Here is a 19,841-nt window from a genome sequence, read left to right on the forward strand (position 1 = left end):
AAAGTTAATTAAAGGCAACCCGACCATTCTAACCCTTAACGGTGGAGATGTTTCCTTTCGAGACGTTGAGGTGTATTTCTTAGAGTGGTTGCATTGAGCCTCTGGCCAGTGAACGTGGAGGAGCTGCACGTCGCCTCAGCGCTCCACATAGCAGCAGCGATACGAATGTCTCCACGAGTGGCCCGACATCCACATGTGAGCCAAGAAACACACGCCCAGTGACTCAGGCTGTTCCTCCTGCAGCCAATGACTACGGGCTGTTCCTGTCCGATGAAGACCCAAAGAAAGGCATCTGGCTGGAGGCAGGCAAGGCGCTGGACTACTACATGCTGAGGAATGGGGTGAGACACTCTGCACACACATACTTCACCTCCAGCACACAGCAGCCTCACTGGGCTACTGCGCCCCCTGGTGGTCGGAGTGGACCCCGACAGCCACAGGGTGTGTTACTACTAAACGGGACTCTCTGGTATACACAGCGTGGATGAAAGGTTCCACCACCAGGGACGGAGTAGACCGCCTCTCCTGTCTATGTCATAGAGGTTCTGGGGTCCTGTAGTTCTGGAGGTCTGGGGTTTGGGAGGTCTGAGGTCTTGGAAGTCTGAGGTCCTGTAGTTCTGGGGTCTGGGGGTCTGGGGTCCTGTAGTTTTGTGCCCACCTCCCTAAAGATACAGACCATTTCAAGCAAGTGTTCTTTGAATTAATGCGACTTACTTAGCTAACGGCGATAACGGCACCGCTAATCTTCGCTCCCCGGCCCCTCTGGTCCTCGGCGAGACGCTTCACCCCACATCGCTCCCACCGACACAGCCGCTGTCGTTCTTTAGACACACCTGAGGCCTTTGGGCTAGCTCACCGTGCTACATGACGTAGCATCTGTAGCCCGTGTGAATGGACCCTGTGATGTTGGTTTTAGACGTCTAACCCCCCCCCCCCCGCCTTCAGGACAATCTGGAGTACAAGAAGAAGCAGCGGCCTCTGAAGATCCGCATGCTGGACGGCACGGTGAAGACCGTCATGGTGGACGACTCCAAGATCGTCAGCGACATGCTGATGACCATCTGCGCTCGGATAGGTCAGGAGCTCCGCCCCCGGGGTCGACGCCTCCCTCCGATCGACGGTGACGTTAAGTGACCCGCCGCTCTGTCTGCTCAGGCATCACCAACTACGACGAGTACTCGCTGGTCAGGGACCTCCTGGAGGACAAGAAGGAGGAGAGCACCGGGACGCTGAGGAGGGACAAGACGCTGCTGAGGGACGACAAGAAGATGGAGAAGCTGAAGCAGAAGCTGCACACGGACGACGAGCGTGAGGGGGGGGGGGGGGTGTGTTTGTGTTGTGTGTGTTCATCTTGTGTGTGTGTTGTGTGTGTTCATGGTGTGTGCGTGTTGTGTCTGTAGTGCGTGTGGTGTGTGTTCATGCTGTGCGTGTTGTGCACAGGAGTGTGTGTGTGAGCGAGCCTTCTCCCCGGTTCCTGACTGGTTCTCCGTGTCTCTCCCGGTTCCTGACTGGTTCTCCGTGTCTCTTCTCGGTTCCTGACTGGTTCTCCGTGTCTCTTCTCGGTTCCTGACTGGTTCTCCGTGTCTCTTGTCGGTTCCTGACTGGTTCTCCGTGTCTCTTCTCGGTTCCTGACTGGTTCTCCGTGTCTCTTCTCGGTTCCTGACTGGTTCTCCGTGTCTCTCCCGGTTCCTGACTGGTTCTCCGTGTCTCTCCCGGTTCCTGACTGGTTCTCCGTGTCTCTTGTCGGTTCCTGACTGGTTCTCCGTGTCTCTCCCCGGTTCCTGACTGGTTCTCCGTGTCTCTTGTCGGTTCCTGACTGGTTCTCCGTGTCTCTTCTCGTTTCCTGACTGGTTCTCCGTGTCTCTTGTCGGTTCCTGACTGGTTCTCCGTGTCTCTTCTCGGTTCCTGACTGGTTCTCCGTGTCTCTTCTCGGTTCCTGACTGGTTCTCCGTGTCTCTCCCGGTTCCTGACTGGTTCTCCGTGTCTCTCCCGGTTCCTGACTGGTTCTCCGTGTCTCTTGTCGGTTCCTGACTGGTTCTCCGTGTCTCTCCCGGTTCCTGACTGGTTCTCCGTGTCTCTCCCGGTTCCTGACTGGTTCTCCGTGTCTCTCCCGGTTCCTGACTGGTTCTCCGTGTCTCTCCCGGTTCCTGACTGGTTCTCCGTGTCTCTTCTCGGTTCCTGACTGGTTCTCCGTGTCTCTCCCGGTTCCTGACTGGTTCTCCGTGTCTCTTGTCGGTTCCTGACTGGTTCTCCGTGTCTCTCCCGGTTCCTGACTGGTTCTCCGTGTCTCTCCCGGTTCCTGACTGGTTCTCCGTGTCTCTCCCGGTTCCTGACTGGTTCTCCGTGTCTCTCCCGGTTCCTGACTGGTTCTCCGTGTCTCTCCTGGTTCCTGACTGGTTCTCCGTGTCTCTCCCGGTTCCTGACTGGTTCTCCGGTTCCCCCTCAGTGAACTGGCTGGACCACGGCCGGACGTTGAGGGAGCAGGGCGTGGAGGAGACGGAGATGCTGCTGCTGAGGAGGAAGTTCTTCTACTCGGACCAGAACGTGGACTCCAGAGACCCGGTCCAGCTCAACCTGCTCTACGTACAGGTGCGTTGGTCTGAGGGTCTGAGGGTCTGAGGGTCTGAGGGTCTGAGGGTCTGAAGGTCTGAGGGTCTGAGGGTCTGAGGGTCTGAGGGTCTGTGTGTCTGAGGGTCTAAGGGTCTGTGGGTCTGAAGGTCTGAGGGTCTGAGGGTCTGAGGGTCTGTGGGTCTGAAGGTCTGAGGTTCTGAGGGTCTGAGGGTCTGTGGGTCTGAAGGTCTGAGGGTCTGAAGGTCTGAGGGTCTGAAGGTCTGAGGGTCTGAAGATCTGTGGGTCTGAGGGTCTGAAGGTCTGAGGGTCTGAGGGTCTGAGGGTCTGAGGGTCTGAGGGTCTGTGGGTCTGAAGGTCTGAGGGTCTGAAGGTCTGAGGGTCTGAGGGTCTGAAGGTCTGAGGGTCTGGTGAGGACACCAGAACATGGACTCCCTCCAGCCAATCAGAATCGAGTATTCTCCTTGGCCCACTGTGTGTACTGTTGACTACTGTACAAGTAATGTGTGTTTGTGTGTTTGTGTGTGTGTTTAGGCCCGTGACGACATCCTCAACGGGTCCCACCCCGTCTCCTTCGATAAGGCCTGTGACTTCGCTGGTTTTCAGTGTCAGATCCAGTTCGGCGATCACAACGAGACCAAACACAAGCCCGGCTTCCTGGAGTAAGCTCCGCCTCCTCTTCACAAGCCCCTCCTTCACTCAGGTTCCATCGTCATGGTGGACGCTCCTCATATGTTCCTCACATGTTCCTCACATGTTCCTCACATGTTCCTCACATGTTCCTCACATGTTCCTCACATGTTCCTCATATGTTCCTCACATGCTCCTCATATGTTCCTCACATGTTCCTCACATGCTCCTCACATGTTCCTCACATGCTCCTCATATGTTCCTCACATGCTCCTCACATGTTCCTCACATGCTCCTCACATGTTCCTCACATGTTCCTCACATGTTCCTCATGCTCACATGTTCCTCACATGTTCCTCACATGTTCCTCACATGTTCCTCACATGTTCCTCACATGTTCCTCACATGTTCCTCACATGTTCCTCACATGTTCCTCACATGTTCCTCACATGTTCCTCACATGTTCCTCACATGTTCCTCACATGTTCCTCACATGTTCCTCACATGCTCCTCACATGCTCCTGACATGTTCCTCACATGTTCCTGACTCTTGTGTTTACCTCTCAGTCTGAAGGAGTTCCTGCCCAAAGAGTACATCAAGCACAAAGGAGAGAAGAGGATCTTCCAGGTGAGACTCGAGGACCGAGACGAGGACCGAGACACGAGAACAACATCGAGCAACAATGTATCGATGCTGTTGCAGGGCAACAATGTATCGATGTGGTTGCCGAACAACAATGTATCGATGTGGTTGCCGAGCGACAATGTATCGATGTGGTTGCCGAACAACAATGTATCGATGTGGTTGCCGAGCGACAATGTATCGATGTGGTTGCAGGGCAACAATGTATCGATGTGGTTGCCGAACAACAATGTATCGATGTGGTTGCAGGGCAACAATGTATCGATGCTGTTGCAGGGCAACAATGTATCGATGTGGTTGCCGAACAACAATGTATCGATGTGGTTGCCGAGCGACAATGTATCGATGTGGTTGCCGAACAACAATGTATCGATGTGGTTGCCGAGCGACAATGTATCGATGTGGTTGCCGAACAACAATGTATCGATGCTGTTGCAGGGCAACAATGTATCGATGTGGTTGCCGAACAACAATGTATCGATGTGGTTGCCGAGCGACAATGTATCGATGTGGTTGCCGAGCGGTGCCTTGTCGGTGAGTCGTCTCCTTTGACGTCGTCTCTTCTTCTGCAGTCGCACAAAAACAGCCAGAACATGACGGAGATCGAGGCCAAGGTCAGCTACGTGAAGCTGGCCCGGTCCCTGAAGACCTACGGGGTCTCCTTCTTCCTGGTCAAGGTCAGTGGGAACGGGCCGGAGCTCGTCATGTGACCCGCTCTGCCGACGTGGGGATGGAGCTGATGTTGCCATGGCGATCAGTAACATCTGGTGCAGCAACATAACTCTCAGGGACTCGCAGGCGGGATCAGAAATAAAGATGAAAAGGAACAAAAATATAACTTTTAGATCCCTGATGGTGTTTTTTTGTTGTTGCCACTGGTACTAATTATTGATTATTGATGATCCATATTGTCGAATACAGATCCCTTTGTTGTTGTTTTATAGCATTTTGTCTCCAAGATTTCAGACTTATTTCTACTTTTTGCCACCCAAAATTCAGTAAACATTAACATTTTTATGTATTATTGTTATTGTGCTTATAATTCTTTGTTAAAGTCCTTTTCAGAGTGTTTTCCTTTATTCAGAAAAAGCACAATTCCAATTATAAATAAAGAAAATATTTTTATTTTTTGGGGGAAAACAACAATATTTTTTTTATTGATGTTTTAAAAACTGCTTAGAAGTCATAATTAATCTCTAATATCTTCTCTAAACAGCTGGATTACATGTGTAATTTACCTTCATACAGTTCTCATTTTCACTGAGAAGAGCCTGAATGCATCACAATGTAATGAACTGACTCTGTGTGTTAGCCGTTAGCAGTGCTGCTAGCGCTGCCAGCTGATTGGTTGGACCAGGATCAGCGACTAGAGGAACATGCTAGAGGCCCTGATCACGTGTTTTATTGAATATTGGATAATAACAATCGTCAATACAACTTTATTTCACACTGAGCTGGTTAACGTTAAACTTATCTTGATATTTGATGCACAGATACATACACACACATTGATTGAGTCATCTGTGATGTGGACTCCAGCTCATGAAGACTCAGATTTGAGGTTTGCAGGGTGTGTTTAGTCCAAATGTTTGTATTAGAAAATGACGGATTTCCATTGAATGCCCCGCAGGAGAAAATGAAGGGCAAGAACAAGCTGGTGCCGCGGCTGCTGGGCATCACCAAGGAGTGCGTGATGAGGGTGGAGGAGAAGACCAAGGAGGTGATCCAGGAGTGGAACCTCACCAACATCAAGCGCTGGGCCGCCTCCCCCAAGAGCTTCACCCTGGTGAGTCCACGGGGGGGGGGGGGGGGACATGTGTCGTCATGCAGGTGGCATGAGAGGGCGAGAAGCAGAAGAGATGGAGGGAGGGAGAAGAGGGAGGGAGAGAGAAGAGAGAAGAGAGGGAGAAGAGAAGAGAGTGAAGGGAGAGAGGGAAGAGAGAGATGTGTAAAGAGAAAGGAGAGAGAGGATGGAGGGGTTGTTCTGGTCTCCAGAACCTCTGGCTCTACCTTCTTCAACTCATCATTTCTACATCACATCCAAAGAGACTTCTTCCAGTCACCGTGCCTTGCTCAAGGACACGTCCACTATGGGACTAGCGGAGACTGGGAATCGAACCGCCGATCCTCTGACTGATCAGACGATAAGAGAGTAGAGTAGTCTGAAGGAGGCGAGCGTCTCGGAGCCGTCACCACTGCAGACCGATATTGACCCCGCTCTTTGAGGACCAATGAGAAGTGTCTTCCCGCATGAGGTCACCTCTCCTCCGGGTTCTGCCTGCAGGACTTCGGGGACTACCAGGACGGGTACTACTCGGTCCAGACCACCGAGGGCGAGCAGATCGCTCAGCTCATCGCCGGCTACATCGACATCATCCTGAAGAAGGTGAGTCGGCATCACGGGCCACCTGAGGGTTAATAACGTCACTTAGTCTTCTCAAGTTGAACTCCTTCATTTAATGAAATAAAAGATATAATAATTAAAAAGCGTATCTCGGAGCTTTGTTGCCGATTTTAAATTATTGTTTATTTTTTTAATATATTAAAAATATATACTCGTGTTCTGCCTCCTGATCCATTTCACACAGGTTTATATTCAGTGATAAATAATATTTAGTGAGTGTGTTTGAGAGATAAAACCTGTCTTCGATGTACCGGTCAGGTTTATTAGACCTTTCTTTTATTTATTTTTATTTGGTTTATTTGATAAGGGACATTAATGCTCATTAATAAAACATCTCTGTAAATGAGCCACGAGGCTGTTTTTCATCTGTTGTCCCGAGAGTCACAAAACAAACCTAAAAACACAAGACATACAAGGTTTATACAATATTAAAAGTGAGAATAGGGAGTTCACTCTTAGACAGTCGAGTACGAACACGGCAACAAGAAGACTCACAACTTCAAAACAGACACAGCGAATAAGAGGAGGAGGAAGTCTGGAGACACATCAGAGGAAATTAAATATGCAGCAGATGTCATATTTAAATGACTTGTTGTTGTCTTTACTTTCTTTCCACAGAAAAAAAGCAAAGACCACTTCGGGCTGGAGGGAGACGAGGAGTCCACCATGCTGGAGGACTCTGTGTCCCCCAAGAAGTACGTCTGACCCTCCATGCTAACGTTAGCATTCACACATGTTGTCTATGATCCTCCATGCTAACGTTAGCATTCACACATGTTGTCTATGATCCTCCATGCTAACGTTAGCATTCACACATGTTGTCTATGATCCTCCATGCTAACGTTAGCATTCACACATGTTGTCTATGATCCTCCATGCTAACGTTAGCATTCACACATGTTGTCTATGATCCTCCATGCTAACGTTAGCATTCACACATGTTGTCTATGATCCTCCATGCTAACGTTAGCATTCACACATGTTGTCTATGATCCTCCATGCTAACGTTAGCATTCACACTAGTTGTCTATGATTCTCCATGCTAACGTTAGCATTCACACATGTTGTCTATGACCCTCCATGCTAACGTTAGCATTCACACATGTTGTCTATGATCCTCCATGCTAACGTTAGCATTCACACATGTTGTCTATGATCCTCCATGCTAACGTTAGCATTCACACATGTTGTCTATGATCCTCCATGCTAACGTTAGCATTCACACATGTTGTCTATGATCCTCCATGCTAACGTTAGCATTCACACATGTTGTCTATGATCCTCCATGCTAACGTTAGCATTCACACATGTTGTCTATGATCCTCCATGCTAACCTTAGCATTCACACATGTTGTCTATGATCCTCCATGCTAACCTTAGCATTCACACATGTTGTCTATGATCCTCCATGCTAACCTTAGCATTCACACATGTTGTCTATGATCCTCCATGCTAACGTTAGCATTCACACATGTTGTCTATGATCCTCCATGCTAACGTTAGCATTCACACATGTTGTCTATGATCCTCCATGCTAATGTTAGCATTCACACATGTTGTCTATGATCCTCCATGCTAACGTTAGCATTCACACATGTTGTCTATGATCCTCCATGCTAACCTTAGCATTCACACATGTTGTCTATGATCCTCCATGCTAACGTTAGCATTCACACATGTTGTCTATGATCCTCCATGCTAACCTTAGCATTCACACATGTTGTCTATGTGGCTACAAGAAAATAAGCATTGTTTTATTCAGGGTTATTACAAACCTGGAAAAGTCCTGGAATTTGTAAAATGGTTATTTCCAGGCAGTGAAAAGTCCTAGAAAAGAAAAGTTCCAAAATGTTTTGTAAAAGTCATGGAAGTTTGTTATATTGATATGTTCATTTAAGCTGAGTTTTAAATATTTAATATGCTTTTAAAAGAAAGACGCTCTAAATATAAGCCGACGTGTGCTCTTTCATACTCGCAGCGCACATTGTTCCGCGCTGCAAGTGAACGCACCGTAACTGAAAAGACATAAATGTTTATTCTTTTTATCTAAACTATTGTCTCTCATTCATTTGAGTCATTTAAGGTTATTTACTGGATCCTTTGTGATCTCTTTGTTAGTTTAAATGCAAAATGTTCTGACTTGTTCATGTAGACACAAGATTTCACGAAATGTTTGCTCATGGACATTTGGTTTAAAGTCCTGGAAAACCATTGGTCAGCATGTGTATGAACCCTTTCTTTCATCCCTCCATCCCTGCAGGTCCACGGTGCTGCAGCAGCAGTTCAACAAGGTGGGCCGGGTGGAGACGGGCTCCGTGGCGCTGCCGGCCATCATGCGCTCGGGGGCCGGCGGGCCGGAGAGCTTCCAGATGGGCTCCATGCCGCAGGCCAAGCAGCACATCACCAGCGGACAGATGCACCGCGGACACATGCCGCCTCTGGTAACGCTAAACTAAACTAATAGAAGTCATGTGAGAGGTGTTGGTGCGTCTGACAGTCAGTGAAGTAACCACATGACACGTGACGTGCCCTCCACACAGCGGGGGGCGGCTCGGTAGCTTCAATGGAAGACTCACTTTCATCAACATTTAAAAAATGAGTTCTGACTCCATTAAACACTTCAATGAGCCTCACTGTGGCTCTGGTGACACACACACACACACACTGTAGTTTATTTAGTTCATCCCTAAAAAAGTTCCCAACTTTATATTGAAATGCTAATAACACAGTGTATTGTTTAGTACTGAGTAAATTGGAGGCATGTTGCTTAGTGACCTGGCACAGATTCATCAATATAAATCCTTCAAATATATATATTTATATATATTTGTATTTATATGTATTTATATATATGTTTATATTTATATATACTTTTATTTATATGTATTTATATTTATATGTATTTTGTATATATTTGTATTTATTTGTATTTATATATATTTGTATTTCTATGTAGTTATAAATATATGTATTTATATATATTTACACATATTTGTATTTATATATATATATATATATTTGTATATATATGTATTTATATATACATTTGTATTTATTTAAGGAAATGCTGTCTATAGATTTTGGACACTGTATATTTTTATACATTTGAAAACCCAGATACAACGTTAATGAAACACATAAACTATGTGTGTGAGGTGTTTTTCAGCATCTACACGTCCAGTAGGAACCAATGAGCTCGGAGCCGAGAGCCACAGACGGAGTTGAGAGGCGCACTAACACATGTTATACGTCCTCAGACTTCAGCCCAGCAGGCGCTGACCGGGACCATCAACTGCAGCATGCAGGCGGTGCAGGCGGCCCAGGCCTCGCTGGACGACCTCGACACGCTGCCCCCGCTGGGCACCGACGCTGTGAGTCTGACTCTGGTTCTCTGACGGAGGGGGAGAATGTGACGGAGGGTGAGAATGTGACGGAGGGGGAGAATGTGACGGAGGGTGAGAATGTGACGGAGGGTGAGAATGTGACGGAGGGTGAGAATGTGACGGAGGGTGAGAATGTGACGGAGGGTGAGAATGTGATGGAGGGTGAGAATGTGACGGAGGGTGAGAATGTGACGGAAGGTGAGAATGTGATGGAGGGTGAGAATGTGATGGAAGGTGAGAATGTGATGGAGGGTGAGAATGTGATGGAGGGTGAGATCTGTGATGGAGGGTGAGAATGTGATGGAGGTGAGAATGTGATGGAGGTGAGAATGTGACGGAGGGTGAGAATGTGATGGAGGGTGAGATCTGTGATGGAGGGTGAGAATGTGATGGAGGGTGAGAATGTGATGGAGGGTGAGAATGTGATGGAAGGTGAGAATGTGATGGAGGGTGAGAATGTGATGGAAGGTGAGAATGTGATGGAGGGTGAGAATGTGATGGAGGGTGAGAATGTGACGGAGGGTGAGAATGTGATGGAGGGTGAGATCTGTGATGGAGGGTGAGAATGTGATGGAGGGTGAGAATGTGATGGAGGGTGAGAATGTGATGGAGGGTGAGAATGTGATGGAAGGTGAGAATGTGATGGAGGGTGAGAATGTGATGGAGGGTGAGAATGTGATGGAGGGTGAGAATGTGATGGAGGGTGAGAATGTGATGGAGGGTGAGAATGTGATGGAGGGTGAGAATGTGATGGAGGGTGAGAATGTGATGGAGGGTGAGAATGTGATGGAGGGTGAGAATGTGATGGAAGGTGAGAATGTGATGGAGGGTGAGAATGTGATGGAGGTGAGAATGTGATGGAGGGTGAGAATGTGACGGAGGTGAGAATGTGATGGAGGGTGAGAATGTGATGGAGGGTGAGAATGTGATGGAGGGTGAGAATGTGATGGAGGGTGAGAATGTGATGGAGGGTGAGATCTGTGATGGAGGGTGAGAATGTGATGGAGGGTGAGAATGTGATGGAGGGTGAGAATGTGATGGAGGGTGAGAATGTGATGGAGGGTGAGAATGTGATGGAGGGTGAGAATGTGATGGAGGGTGAGATCTGTGATGGAGGGTGAGAATGTGATGGAGGTGAGAATGTGATGGAGGGTGAGAATGTGATGGAGGGTGAGAATGTGATGGAGGGTGAGAATGTGATGGAGGGTGAGAATGTGATGGAGGGTGAGAATGTGACGGAGGGTGAGAATGTGACGGAGGGTGAGAATGTGACGGAGGGTGAGAATGTGACGGAGGGTGAGAATGTGATGGAGGGTGAGAATGTGATGGAGGGTGAGAATGTGACGGAGGGGGAGAATGTGAGGGAGGGGGAGAATGTGATGGAGGGTGAGAATGTGATGGAAGGTGAGAATGTGATGGAGGGTGAGAATGTGATGGAGGGTGAGAATGTGATGGAGGGTGAGAATGTGATGGAGGGTGAGAATGTGATGGAGGGTGAGATCTGTGATGGAGGGTGAGAATGTGACGGAGGGTGAGAATGTGACGGAGGGTGAGATCTGTGATGGAGGGTGAGAATGTGATGGAGGGTGAGAATGTGACGGAGGGTGAGAATGTGATGGAGGGTGAGAATGTGATGGAGGGTGAGAATGTGACGGAGGGTGAGAATGTGACGGAGGGTGAGAATGTGATGGAGGGTGAGAATGTGATGGAGGGTGAGAATGTGATGGAGGGTGAGAATGTGACGGAGGGTGAGATCTGTGATGGAGGGTGAGAATGTGATGGAGGGTGAGAATGTGACGGAGGGTGAGAATGTGATGGAGGGTGAGATCTGTGATGGAGGGTGTGAATGTGACGGAGGGTGAGAATGTGACGGAGGGTGAGAATGTGATGGAGGGTGAGATCTGTGATGGAGGGTGAGATCGTGATGGAGGGTGAGATCTGTGATGGAGGGTGAGATCTGTGATGGAGGGTGAGAATGTGATGGAGGGTGAGAATGTGATGGAGGGTGAGATCTGTGATGGAGGGTGAGAATGTGATGGAGGGTGAGAATGTGATGGAGGGTGAGAATGTGATGGAGGGTGAGATCTGTGATGGAGGGTGAGAATGTGACGGAGGGTGAGAATGTGACGGAGGGTGAGAATGTGATGGAGGGTGAGATCTGTGATGGAGGGTGAGAATGTGATGGAGGGTGAGATCTGTGATGGAGGGTGAGATCTGTGATGGAGGGTGAGAATGTGACGGAGGGTGAGAATGTGACGGAGGGTGAGAATGATGGAGGGTGAGAATGTGATGGAGGGTGAGAATGTGATGGAGGGTGAGAATGTGATGGAGGGTGAGAATGTGATGGAGGGTGAGAATGTGACGGAGGGTGAGAATGTGATGGAGGGTGAGATCTGTGATGGAGGGTGAGATCTGTGATGGAGGGTGAGAATGTGATGGAGGGTGAGAATGTGATGGAGGGTGAGAATGTGACGGAGGGTGAGAATGTGATGGAGGGTGAGAATGTGATGGAGGGTGAGAATGTGATGGAGGGTGAGAATGTGATGGAGGGTGAGAATGTGACGGAGGGTGAGAATGTGACGGAGGGTGAGATCTGTGATGGAGGGTGAGAATGTGATGGAGGGTGAGAATGTGACGGAGGGTGAGAATGTGACGGAGGGTGAGAATGTGATGGAGGGTGAGATCTGTGATGGAGGGTGAGAATGTGATGGAGGGTGAGAATGTGACGGAGGGTGAGATCTGTGATGGAGGGTGAGAATGTGACGGAGGGTGAGAATGTGATGGAGGGTGAGAATGTGATGGAGGGTGAGATCTTCTCTTCTCTTCTAGGCGTCTCAAGCTTGGCGTAAAAACAAGATGGACGAGTCCAAACACGAGATCCACTCCCAGGTGGACGCCATCACAGCGGGCACCGCCTCCATGGTCAACCTCACTGCAGGTACACACACTGAGCTCCATCACCTCACTGCAGGTACACACACTGAGCTCCACCCCCTCACTGCAGGTACACACACTGAGCTCCACCCCCTCACTGCAGGTACACACACTGAGCTCCGCCCCCTCACTGCAGGTACACACACTGAGCTCCGCCCCCTCACTGCAGGTACACACACTGAGCTCCACCCCCTCACTGCAGGTACACACACTGAGCTCCGCCCCCTCACTGCAGGTACACACACTGAGCTCCACCCCCTCACTGCAGGTACACACTGAGCTCCACCCCCTCACTGCAGGTACACACACTGAGCTCCACCCCCTCACTGCAGGTACACACTGAGCTCCGCCCCCTCACTGCAGGTACACACACTGAGCTCCGCCCCCTCACTGCAGGTACACACACTGAGCTCCACCCCCTCACTGCAGGTACACACACTGAGCTCCATCAGCACCACCTCATTGGCTCAACTATGGATGGAAAACATTAATATACTATAACAGAATATACTATATTATACTATAATAGAATATACTATAATATAATATACTATAATATAGTGTAATATAATATACTATAATATCCTTGGTTGGAGCTGTAATATCTTGTTCCACCTTATTTAACAATAATTGATCCGACTCGTAATAAAATAAACTTCCTGCCGAGTTCCTCTGGGAGTTCATTCGGTGACGTGTTCTCTCCGGTTCTGTGTCATGTGACCCGTCCGCCCTCAGGCGACCCGGCGGAGACGGACTACACGGCGGTGGGCTGCGCCGTCACCACCATCTCCTCCAACCTGACGGAGATGTCGAAGGGCGTGAAGCTGCTGGCGGCGCTCATGGAGGACGAGGGCGCCAACGGGCAGCAGCTGCTGGGCGCCGCCAAGAACCTGGCGTGTGCCGTGTCCAACATGCTGAAGACCGCGCAGCCCGCCAACACCGAGGTAGACCCGGCAGAACCAGCAGAACCACCAGAACCACGTGTCGTCTTTAACCCTTCGATCTTCTCGCTGCAGCCGCGTCAGATCCTGCTGCAGGCGGCCGGCAACGTGGGCACGGCCAGCGGCGAGCTGCTGTCCCACATCGGGGAGACGGACACCGACCCGCAGTTCCAGGTGGGGTGCTGGCACCTTCGGGTGCCACGTCATTGTTTATAGAGACAAGCCTGTTGGGGAGCCATGAGGTCCATGTGGAGGGTTCCCCCCGTCAGAGACAACTTCAATTACAACTTTATTTAAATAGTCACTTTACTAAAAATACCTTCATTATCCGACATTAAAGGAGTTAGAGTAAGTAAGTTAGTTAGTTAGTAATAGTAAGTTAGTTAGAGTAAGTAAGTTAGTTAGTTAGTAATAGTAAGTTAGTTAGAGTAAGTAAGTTAGTTAGTAAGAGTAAGTTAGTAAGAGTTAGTTAGAGTAAGTTAGTTAGTTAGTAAGAGTAAGTTAGTTGTAGTTAGTAAGTTAGAGTAAGTTAATTAGAGTTAGTTAGAGTAAGTACGTAAGTTAAGTTAATTAGAGTAAGTACGTAAGTTAGAGTAAGTTAAGTTAGTTGGAGTTAGTAAGTTAGTTAGAGTAAGTTAAGTTAATTAGAGTTAGTTAGTTAGAGTAAGTACGTAAGTTAGAGTAAGTTAAGTTAGTTGGAGTTAGTAAGTTAGTTAGAGTAAGTTAAGTAAGTTAGTTTGAGTAAGTTAGTTAGAATAAGTTAGTTAGAATAAGTAAGTAGGTAGGTAAGGTTTATTTATTTATTTAAGTGTCACAAAGTGCAGAAAACCCCAAATAAGACCAATAAATAAACCGATGACGCTGCCAGAGAACATGTCATAACTGTGTAAACATGTCTGGAGGTGGAGTTTAAATGAAGTCTTTGATTAAAGTTAAATTAAAATGAACTGCTGAGGAGTTCCTCCTCGTGGCGTCTGGTTGTGAAGCTTCACCTCTCGTGTCTCGTGTAAGCCTCCAGGTAGAGGATCCTTCAGGGGCTCCCGCTGGAGAGACCCCTCTCACGCTCACATGACGGTAACACAGGTGTCCTGAAGACCTCTGAACGCCTCTTTCTCAGCAGCCAATCAAAACAATCCTAATCCAGACATCAGAAATAATCCAGAAATCCTAATCCTAATCCAGACATCACAATCATAATCCAGTTTGTCAATCGTTGTTAATTTAAAATATAAAAATAGTCTCAGAGTTCTTTAATCCTTCAGCCCACACTGCTGTGTGTGTGTGTGTGTGTGTGTGTGTGTGTTTGTGTGTCCTTAAATTAAAGGACAATGAGTAATGTAATGGCTTTTTTATTCAGATGGAAGTAGGGGTGTAACAACATACAGCGGGGTTTGTGCAGTCCTGGAAAACCTGGAAAGGTCCTGGAATAAAAATGTTAAAAAAATATTTCCAGGTTCTGAAAAAGTCATTGAATTTTTTTTTAATGCTTTAAAAAAAAGAAGAAAAAAAAGATGTTTTTTAAAGACTGACGATCAGAATATAACCCTAAACCGTTATTAACTATAACCCTGATAACTCCAAATGAAATATTCCATCATGTTAATGAAGCCACACGCGATAATATCGTCTTTAAAGGTTGAATATAAACACGGTTATGGTGGCAGGCTCTTTCCTTTCCTCCCAGCGTCTCTAGACGTCACTGTGACGTTGCTCCTGGGACTCACGATGAGTCTCAAATCGTCAGCAGCGAGCTGGAGCGGCGTTTTAGGCTGAGTGGGCGTGGCCAGAGCGTGTCACTATCAGGCCGAGCCAATGAGTGAGCAGCGCTGAAGAGATGAAGCCGAAATCAACCGTCACGAGATTTAATCATCGTTTCACATCTCAATCACGGCGTGTGAATAATTTAATTGATAATCTTTTGTGATTCCAAGCATCCAAATCCTTAAATGTACATTATGACCTCCGAGTGGTCCGTGCTAACTGATGCTAACGTGTGTGTGTGTGTGTGTGTGTGTGTGTAGGACATGCTGATGCACCTGGCGAAGGCCGTGGCGAACGCCGCCGCCGCCCTGGTGCTCAAGGCCAAGAACGTGGCCCAGAAGACGGAGGACTCGACCCAGCAGAACCGGGTCATCGCCGCGGCCACGCAGTGCGCCCTGTCCACGTCTCAGCTGGTCGCCTGCACCCGGGTGAGCGCCCCGCCCGAGACCGGCGCCCGAGGAACGCCGCGCTCGTCTTCTTCTTCTTTAAACCCTCCCACCCCTCCGTCCAGGTGGTGGCGCCGACCATCAGCTCCCCGGTGTGCCAGGAGCAGCTGATCGAAGCCAGCAAGCTGGTGGCCAAGTCGGTGGAGGGCTGCGTGGAGGCGTCGCAGGGCGCCACCGGCGACGAGGGCCTCCTGAAGCAGGTGGGCGTGGCCGCCACGGGCGTCACGCAGGCGCTCAACGAGCTGCTGCAGCACATCAAGCAGTACGCCAGAGGGGGGCACCCCATCGGGCGCCACGGCGAGGCCACGGACCGCATCCTGGACGTCACCGAGAACATCTTCAGCTCCATGGGCGACGCCGGTAGGAGGCGGGGCTCTCATCCGCACCCTCCATCCTCCTCCCTCCCTCCACTCACCGGGTCGTGTCTCCCTCCAGGTGAGATGGTGCGCCAGGCCCGGATCCTCGCCCAGGCCACGTCCGATCTGGTCAACGCCATCAAGATGGACGCCGAGGGCGAGTCGGACCTGGAGAACTCGCGCAAGCTGCTGTCGGCCGCCAAGCTGCTGGCGGACGCCACCGCCAAGATGGTGGAGGCCGCCAAGGTCTCCTTCATCCACTTGGACAACACGATGACCTCATGTCCATGAGCTCGTTGGATGAATGTGTGTGTGTGTGTTTCACCCCAGGGTGCAGCGGCGAACCCCGACAGCGAGGAGCAGCAGCAGAAGTTGCGAGAGGCCGCCGAGGGTCTCCGCATGGCCACCAACGCCGCCGCCCAGAACGCCATCAAGAAACGTCTGGTCAACAAACTGGAGGTAAACACGGACCCTGACCACCGAGGGAGGATCAATAAATAAAATAAATACCCATACCTCTTCAGACTTATTGAACATGTTCCAGACCAGAATGTATTATTATATATTTATATAATATTATATTTATATAATATTATATTTATATATTATATTTATATAATATATATATAATATATGTATAATCATACATATTATATTATTGTTATATCATATTTATATAATATATATATAATAAATATTCTATATTTATATATATAATATTTATATATAATATAATATATATGTTATGTATATAATACTATATATGTATATACATTCTGGTGAAATAAGTCGGTGTTCCTGCAGGAGGAGGAGAGCTCAACACTCTCCTGCTCCTCCTCCTCCTCCTCCTCCTCCTCCTCCTCCTCCAGAATCAACACAACATGAAAGCTCTAACCTCCATGGTATTCTTCTGGCCTGTGTGGAAAGTGAATCAGTTTAACCTGACGGTGCTGCATGAGAGGAGCTTCCTCAACATGGAGCTCCGGCTCCGAGAAGCTTCTGGAATCTTTCCCTCTCAGATGAACCCTGACGTGTTTTAAAGGCGTGTGATGACCGGCTGACAGCCGCTGCTCTATTGGACGGCGTGTACTTAAAGTGGCCGCGTGTCTGTTTCCCGTCAGAATGCAGCCAAGCAAGCGGCAGCGGCCGCCACTCAGACCATCGCCGCCGCCCAGCACGCCGCCTCGTCCAATAGGAACCAGGCGGCCCAGCAGCAGCTGGTGCAGAGCTGCAAGGTACACCTGCTCACCCCAAACACCTCGACACGCGCTGTCTCTGGTTCCCTCCTGAAGATAGCATGCTTAGTGTGTGTGTGTGTGTGTGTGTGTGTGGCATCAGGTGGTGGCGGAGCAGATCCCTCAGCTGGTCCAGGGGGTCCGAGGCAGCCAGTCTCAGCCCGACAGCCCCAGTGCTCAGCTGGCCCTCATCAGCGCCAGCCAGAACTTCCTGCAGGTGACGGCCTCCAGAACCACTACACACACTGACCTCCAGAACCACTACACACACTACACACACTGACCTCCAGAACCACTACACACACTACACACACTACACACACTCCTACCACACACTGACCTCCAGAACCACTACACACACTACACACACTCCTACCACACACTGACCTCCAGAACCACGGACACACACACTACACACTCCTATCACACACTCCAACCACAGTGATGCACACAGCCACAGATGAACCGATGAGACTGTGAAGGTCAAAGGTCACGGTGACCTTCACAGGAATCCTCATGAAGCGATGACTGTTACGAGGAGGTCGTTCTGGTTCAGCTCAAAATTTAATAATCCCTCTCTTCCTCTCCTCCTCCACTCTTTATAGAGGTCTAATAATCCCTCTCTTCCTCTCCTCCTCCTCTCTTTATAGAGGTATAATAATCCCTCTCTTCCTCTCCTCTCTTTATAGAGGTGTAACAGTCCCTCTCTTCCTCTCCTCCTCCTCTCTTTATAGAGGTGTAACGGTCCCTCTCTTCCTCTCCTCCTCCTCTCTTTATAGAGGTGTAACGGTCCCTCTCTTCCTCTCCTCCTCCTCTCTTTATAGAGGTGTAACGGTCCCTCTCTTCCCCTCCTCCTCCTCTCTTTATAGAGGTGTAACGGTCCCTCTCTTCCCCTCCTCCTCCTCTCTTTATAGAGGTGTAACAGTCCCTCTCTTCTCCTCCTCCTCCTCTCTTTATAGAGGTGTAACGGTCCCTCTCTTCCCCTCCTCCTCCTCTCTTTATAGAGGTGTAACAGTCCCTCTCTTCCCCTCCTCCTCCTCTCTTTATAGAGGTGTAACAGTCCCTCTCTTCCCCTCCTCCTCTCTTTATAGAGGTGTAACAGTCCCTCTCTTCCCCTCCTCCTCTCTTTATAGAGGTGTAACAGTCCCTCTCTTCCTCTCCTCCTCCTCTCTTTATAGAGGTGTAACAGTCCCTCTCTTCCTCTCCTCCTCCTCTCTTTATAGAGGTGTAACGGTCCCTCTCTTCCCCTCCTCTCTTTATAGAGGTGTAACAGTCCCTCTCCTCCTCTCTTTATAGAGGTGTAACGGTCCCTCTCTTCCCCTCCTCTCTTTATAGAGGTAACGGTCCCTCTCTTCCTCTCCTCCTCTCTTTATAGAGGTGTAACAGCCCCTCTATTCCCCTCCTCCTCCTCTCTTTATAGAGGTGTAACAGTCCCTCTCTTCCTCTCCTCTCTTTATAGAGGTGTAACAGTCCCTCTCTTCCTCTCCTCCTCTCTTTATAGAGGTGTAACGGTCCCTCTCTTCCCCTCCTCTCTATAGAGGTAACGGTCCCTCTCTTCCCCTCCTCTCTTTATAGAGGTAACAGTCCCTCTCTTCCTCTCCTCTCTTTATAGAGGTGTAACAGTCCCTCTCTTCCTCTCCTCCTCTCTTTATAGATGTGTAACGGTCCCTCTCTTCCCGTCCTCCTCTCTTTATAGAGGTGTAACAGTCCCTCTCTTCCTCTCCTCCTCTCTTTATAGAGGTGTAACGGTCCCTCTCTTCCTCTCCTCCTCTCTTTATAGAGGTGTAACGGTCCCTCTCTTCCTCTCCTCCTCTCTTTATAGAGGTGTAACGGTCCCTCTTCTCCTCCTCCTCCTCTCTATATAGAGGTGTAACAGTCCCTCACTTCCGCTCCTCCTCTCTTTATAGAGGTGTAACAGTCCCTCTCTTCCCCTCCTCCTCCTCTCTTTATAGAGGTGTAACGGTCCCTCTCTTCTCCTCCTCCTCCTCTCTTTATAGAGGTGTAACAGTCCCTCTCTTCCCCTCCTCCTCCTCTCTTTATAGAGGTGTAACGGTCCCTCTCTTCTCCTCCTCCTCTCTTTATAGAGGTGTAACAGTCCCTCTCTTCCCCTCCTCTCTTTATAGAGGTGTAACGGTCCCTCTCTTCCCCTCCTCCTCTCTTTATAGAGGTGTAACAGTCCCTCTCTTCCCCTCCTCCTCTCTTTATAGAGGTGTAACAGTCCCTCTCTTCCCCTCCTCCTCTCTTTATAGAGGTGTAACGGTCCCTCTCTTCCCCTCCTCCTCCTCTCTTTATAGAGGTGTAACAGTCCCTCTCTTCCCCTCCTCTCTTTATAGAGGTGTAACGGTCCCTCTCTTCCCCTCCTCCTCCTCTCTTTATAGAGGTGTAACAGTCCCTCTCTTCTCCTCCTCCTCTCTTTATAGAGGTGTAACAGTCCCTCCTCCTCCTCTCTTTATAGAGGTGTAACGGTCCCTCTCTTCCCCTCCTCTCTTTATAGAGGTAACGGTCCCTCTCTTCTCCTCCTCCTCTCTTCATAGAGGTGT

General features: G+C 49.1%; 1 protein-coding gene across 2 annotated transcripts in view; it reads left to right on the forward strand.

Moving 5' to 3' along the window:
* The window catches only part of tln1 (talin 1), a 75,303-nt gene that overhangs the window by 14,336 nt on the left and 41,126 nt on the right, over positions 1-19,841 (forward strand). For both annotated transcript variants that reach the window (XM_056431885.1, XM_056431884.1), the window contains exons 4-24: positions 244-341; positions 946-1,075; positions 1,156-1,308; positions 2,447-2,589; positions 3,103-3,230; positions 3,766-3,826; positions 4,414-4,518; positions 5,472-5,627; positions 6,126-6,227; positions 6,864-6,940; positions 8,506-8,686; positions 9,503-9,616; positions 12,458-12,566; positions 13,298-13,506; positions 13,579-13,677; positions 15,525-15,692; positions 15,776-16,070; positions 16,146-16,312; positions 16,397-16,525; positions 17,188-17,301; positions 17,405-17,518. In XM_056431885.1, the coding sequence (XP_056287860.1) occupies positions 244-341; positions 946-1,075; positions 1,156-1,308; positions 2,447-2,589; positions 3,103-3,230; positions 3,766-3,826; positions 4,414-4,518; positions 5,472-5,627; positions 6,126-6,227; positions 6,864-6,940; positions 8,506-8,686; positions 9,503-9,616; positions 12,458-12,566; positions 13,298-13,506; positions 13,579-13,677; positions 15,525-15,692; positions 15,776-16,070; positions 16,146-16,312; positions 16,397-16,525; positions 17,188-17,301; positions 17,405-17,518 (2,852 nt within the window). The remainder of the gene's footprint in view (positions 1-243; positions 342-945; positions 1,076-1,155; positions 1,309-2,446; positions 2,590-3,102; positions 3,231-3,765; positions 3,827-4,413; positions 4,519-5,471; positions 5,628-6,125; positions 6,228-6,863; positions 6,941-8,505; positions 8,687-9,502; positions 9,617-12,457; positions 12,567-13,297; positions 13,507-13,578; positions 13,678-15,524; positions 15,693-15,775; positions 16,071-16,145; positions 16,313-16,396; positions 16,526-17,187; positions 17,302-17,404; positions 17,519-19,841) is intronic.

The sequence above is a fragment of the Pseudoliparis swirei genome, chromosome 15, assembly GCF_029220125.1.
Source record: "Pseudoliparis swirei isolate HS2019 ecotype Mariana Trench chromosome 15, NWPU_hadal_v1, whole genome shotgun sequence".
NCBI classification, from domain to species: Eukaryota; Metazoa; Chordata; class Actinopteri; order Perciformes; family Liparidae; genus Pseudoliparis; species Pseudoliparis swirei.